Raw genomic sequence first — 4,721 nt, 5'->3', positions numbered from 1 at the left:
TATAATCAATTTTTTTTTTAAAAACAAATAATTCAAATAATTTTTTAAAAAAATCAACTTTAATAATACGGCTCTAAAATTATTTTTTTTGGACTTTCAAAAGTTAAACCAAACATATATTTAAACATTTTTTAAGTGTATTGATTTTTTTATAAACTTTTAAGGGATTGAATAATATGAATCAACCTCAAATCAGTATCTATACAAATACTTCAACCCATAACTCTCTATTTCAACCAATAACTCTCTTTTTCAACCATCGACCCTTTAACTCATCTTCTTGCCTATTTTTAAAACATTGTCACAAACAACTACCAAACCAATAAAAATAAAAATAAATTTCATGTCAACTCACTCAAAACAGGGCAAATGTAACTTTTTGATGAAAAGTGTTTCTTCCAAACTTTTTGCTTGTGCAGATAGATAGGTTCCACAAATAAAGCATGACATTGAAGATTCAAACACCATATGAAACATTACCCACACACAAAAGAAAACAGAAAATAGTATGATACTAGTATTATTTATTTTATGAGAATGGAAAACAAAAGGTAAACAGTTTGCAACGGTCTTAATTCTCTAAATGGCTGCACTTACCTAAAGTAGTTCCAGTATTCTCCACCAATGGTTTTTGGTGCTTAACTTTTAATCCCTTTTCACTGTTTAAGTCCACAATAAACGGTAACCTTTTAATCACGTTTACACCATATACCAACAACACTTTTTTCCTCATTTCCAGCCTCATTTTTTTTTCCTTACCTAAAGCAGCTCAAAACATTTAAAATAAATAAAAGAATAAATTCTTAGAATCCCACATCTCATACATAACAGAACATAAACAAAAACATCATTAAAAAAAAGCTACCTATCTTCATTACATAATCTGATCAGAAAACGACGGAAGCCTCCGAAAAAAGTTCACCGAAATAGACGGCATGTCGTCACGAAACCTGGGATGCCTCATATAATAAAATCCAGCCAAAAGCACAAACCCTTTAAACGGCACAGCATAAAACATCAACGACATAACCAAACACATCACCGCAAATATCCCAGTAGCACGTGGGTCCCTCCAACTAAACAAAGCTTCCAATCTCTCACCTTGTGCCGCCACGTCACCAATTAAACACTGCGCCCTCCCAGCAAGAGCACGCACCCTATCGTACCTGATCCTAACCATCTCCAACGACCTCATCGTCGGAAACCCATCGAATTCCTCGTCCAGTTCATCAAGACTCACCATGTCCACGTAAGACATTCTCGGATCCATGTTCTGTGGTACCCGCGGTCTGTTTCTAAACCTCAGAATCAAAATCAAGAAAGCGTACATGAACACCGTTGGAAGAATTAAGTAAGGACAAAACACAATGGCTATGAGAAGCGCGTGAACTAAAACCGTTGTGGGTGGGTGAACCCACGTGCGAATTCCATCTAACCAACGGAACACCGTCGTCGCACGTGACAAACAACCGATTAATCTGAACCAGTTCGCTTTACTTCTCCTCATGCTCCACACGTGAGTGTCGGAATCAAGCATGAACTGAACCACTTCATGACCCAATGCCGGTTCAGACCGGGCTAAACGAGCCGTAACTATCTTCATAGCGGTTTGTCTTAAAACATCTTGTTGGGCTGGGCCGAATGGACGAACGTAATGCATTCTTGGTAGAACTGGGCTTGTGTAAGCCTGCATTAAACTCAACCATGAAGAACATGAAAATCTAACCGCAATTTCAATCTCACCCATTCTCCTCGCGCCACCTGGCAATAAAACAATCAACGAATAAGAATTAACGTAGACACGGTTAGTGTCCAGTGTAGACAACCGCACACGAATTTTCCCCATTCTAACGTCTTTGTGAGATTTAGAAACATCTTTCTCGAATCTTCCATTATCGAAAACTCCAATTGTAAGAACCGTGCAAGGATCGTAAACATCCCATGTGTACTGCTCATTCCATCTCGGGTTAAACCGGTCTACAATGGTTCGGGTTCGAACCCATTTTGGTCCGTATTTAGCAACCACGTAAGCATCGGTTGTGCCACGTGTACCGTCTTTGGTTTTCACTGGAAGAAGATTCGTTGCTCCACGAATTCCAACTTCAAGTAAACCGATTGCTGGTTTTGTTAATTGTTTCGCCGAAGCACGAACATCGCTGGTCACGTGAGCTGCTTCGTCTATCACGTGATACCCACCTTCTAAACAAATGCGAATATGTATTCTACCAGTGTAAGAATTGGTTTCGTCTGAACCACAGAGATTAAACCATCTTGACTTTACATCCGTTCGATCGTCTATTCTCCGTTCGATGGATGACACATGGATCTTTGTTTTACCAATTGATTTTGAATTTGCCACGTCTTCTAGTGTTATAGCGAGAAACGGCTCAAATGGCTCAGAAGCTACAAAAACTAGATCTTCATTCCACGTTGGATTAGCCGAGCTGAGTAAAGCAGTTCTCCCAGTTTTAAAAACCTGCGCGCCGAGCTGAGCCTTTACATAAAGCTCAGGCTGCCTAACCTTAGCTTCGGAACCCGAACCTAGCTGTAAATCCTGGGTTTGGATAACCGTTAGTCTCAGATACCAAAGCTTTGGGGAAAGATAAACTTTCGCTCGTGTCTCCGGTATCAAACCGCCGGAATCTGACTGCCATGACTCCTGAAAAGCTTCGTCAGCTTGAGTACCGATCCATACCGCGATCATCACGTCATTTCCCGGCGAGGCTTCTGATTCCAGAGTGTACCATTGCGGTGCTAGAGGACTATCTGGTGGAACTCTCTTCGGTACTTCTTGTAGATCAAATGACACCGTTCCGAGAGAACTCTCCGTTTTCTGATCGTTTTCCATGTTCTCTGACCAAACGGAAACCTCCAACGACGTTGAGTTCAATCCTTCTTTATCAAAAGCGAAAACCTGATCCCAATCTTTTCCTTCATTCTCGCTCTTTGTTCTCACACTGTGAGATCCAATCACGAGCTTTGAGAAAAGCGTCGAAGCTTTTTCATCAGGCTTCGCTGATCGCTTTGCCTTCACAACTCGAACATAGAGAAACGCCATTCGATCCACGAGATCGTAAGCGCTTCTGCTCCGATCGTTGCTCAGAGACCGAAGCTCGTGATCTCTCACATTCAAATCAGCACGTTTTTGTATTACTTCAAACTGCTTCTCCTTGATTTTCACCTTCTCCGTCTCCGCAATCGGTGGATTAACTACCTCTGCAACCGTCGAAACTGCCGGTACCGGAGTTTCTTCTTTTGGCTTTTGATTTTCTGTTGTTACAACAGGATTTGGAGTTTCTTCTTTCTTTTCATCACCTGCGGCTTCTGTTTCCGTTGCCGTTGCCGGTGGCTTCTCCTCTGCTTTCTCTTTTTCTTCTTTCTTCTCATCACCGGCTGTTTCTGTTACCGTTTCCGGTGGCTTCTCCTCTGCTTTCTCTTCCTTCTTCTCATCACCGGCTGTTTCAGTAACCGGTAAAACCTCATCAACGTAACAAACTTTAAGTCCAAGTTCACCTTTAATCTGAGAGAAAACGCTCCTTTTCTCTAACGGATAATAAACAATCACTTCCTCACCTAACTTCACAAACGTGCTTCCAGAAATTTTAACTTTCCCTAAAAAAGTACTTCTCTTCCCCGTCGTTTTCTTATCGTTATACAGATTCACCTCCAACGTCTCAGAAACCATTGATTCTTTATCAAGAATCAAAAACTCAAGTTTCTCCTCCCATTGAGGATTCAGATCTCTAGATTTCGTTTTCGTTCTTTTCCTCTGGCCATCAAAATCAACAATAGCATAAGCGCTCGCCGTTCCTTGACCGTCTTTCGGCATCAAGTTTTTCGCGTTAATCACTTCTACTATTAGTTTTCTTACAGTAGCTTCCGCCATTGATGAAAGAGACTTGAAAGTTTTTTTTTTTTGCGATAGAAAGAAGAAATAGTAACGGTTTTTGAGTTAGAAATGAATGAATTTATGTTCGGTTAGAAGTGAAAGAATGAATGGTAAATGAGGTTTTTATAAGGGAAAAATGAAATGAAGGAGCGTGGACACGTAGGATAATATTGACACGTGGCGAGATCTTGGGGTGTGAGATATTAGAACGTGAAGTAACTGAGAGTGTGAGTCAGCGTGCCTGGTGCTGCTGATTGTGATTTTGCTACCAAACTCAAGAAAATGGATTCTCTCTTCTGTGGCTGGATTTATTAATTTGTACGGTTAAATCTAGATTAAAATAAGAGGTTAATTAAATTAATGGTTAAGATTTTAATTATGGGTTTGAGTATTATACAAGATTAGAAGTTTGTTTAATTATTCTTTACCCATGATAAACGCGTTGGAGGTGAAAACGCATAATGCATTTGGTGGAAATAAACTTTTACTACACAAGACAATTTACAACTCATTTTTGTTCTTTTGCTTTTCCTTTTCTATCTTTTGGAAAAAAAATTAGCATTTTAATTTTGGTTTAAAATTTTAAATATGAAGATTTAATTAAATGAAAAATAATATATGTTAGTCATAAAAAAAATTAATATTATAGTTTTCTATATTTCATTTTTTTTTCTTTACTAATCTTCTTTTCTTTAATAAATATTTTATTAATTTTTAAACATTTAGGATTTTATCAACATAGTTCTTTGTTAATAACAATTTAAAACTCGTTCAATAGTTGTAGATTACTGATCTATTTTTTTAGGTGTATTATTAAGGTTGTAAAATAAAA

General features: G+C 38.6%; 1 protein-coding gene across 1 annotated transcript; it reads right to left on the bottom strand.

Moving 5' to 3' along the window:
* Positions 1-493: 493 nt before the first annotated feature.
* On the bottom strand, positions 494-3,991 carry LOC127125301 (FT-interacting protein 7). The gene is made up of 2 exons (XM_051054204.1): positions 866-3,991; positions 494-759 (listed from the first exon to the last, which is right to left on the bottom strand). The coding sequence occupies exon 1, from the start codon at positions 3,884-3,886 to the stop codon at positions 875-877; it is 3,012 nt and encodes a 1,003-aa protein (XP_050910161.1). The 5' UTR covers positions 3,887-3,991; the 3' UTR covers positions 494-759; positions 866-874.
* Positions 3,992-4,721: the final 730 nt, after the last annotated feature.

This window comes from Lathyrus oleraceus, chromosome 1, assembly GCF_024323335.1.
Source record: "Lathyrus oleraceus cultivar Zhongwan6 chromosome 1, CAAS_Psat_ZW6_1.0, whole genome shotgun sequence".
Classification (NCBI taxonomy): domain Eukaryota; kingdom Viridiplantae; phylum Streptophyta; class Magnoliopsida; order Fabales; family Fabaceae; genus Lathyrus; species Lathyrus oleraceus.
Note: the sequence above shows the minus strand (reverse complement) of the source record. Positions and strands in the feature narration are given on the sequence as shown.

What these genes read in the sequence shown, in the direction of transcription:
- LOC127125301 (XM_051054204.1), bottom strand. Translation starts at nt 3,886, where the DNA reads ATGGCGGAAGCTACTGTAAGAAAACTAATAGTAGAAGTGATTAACGCG.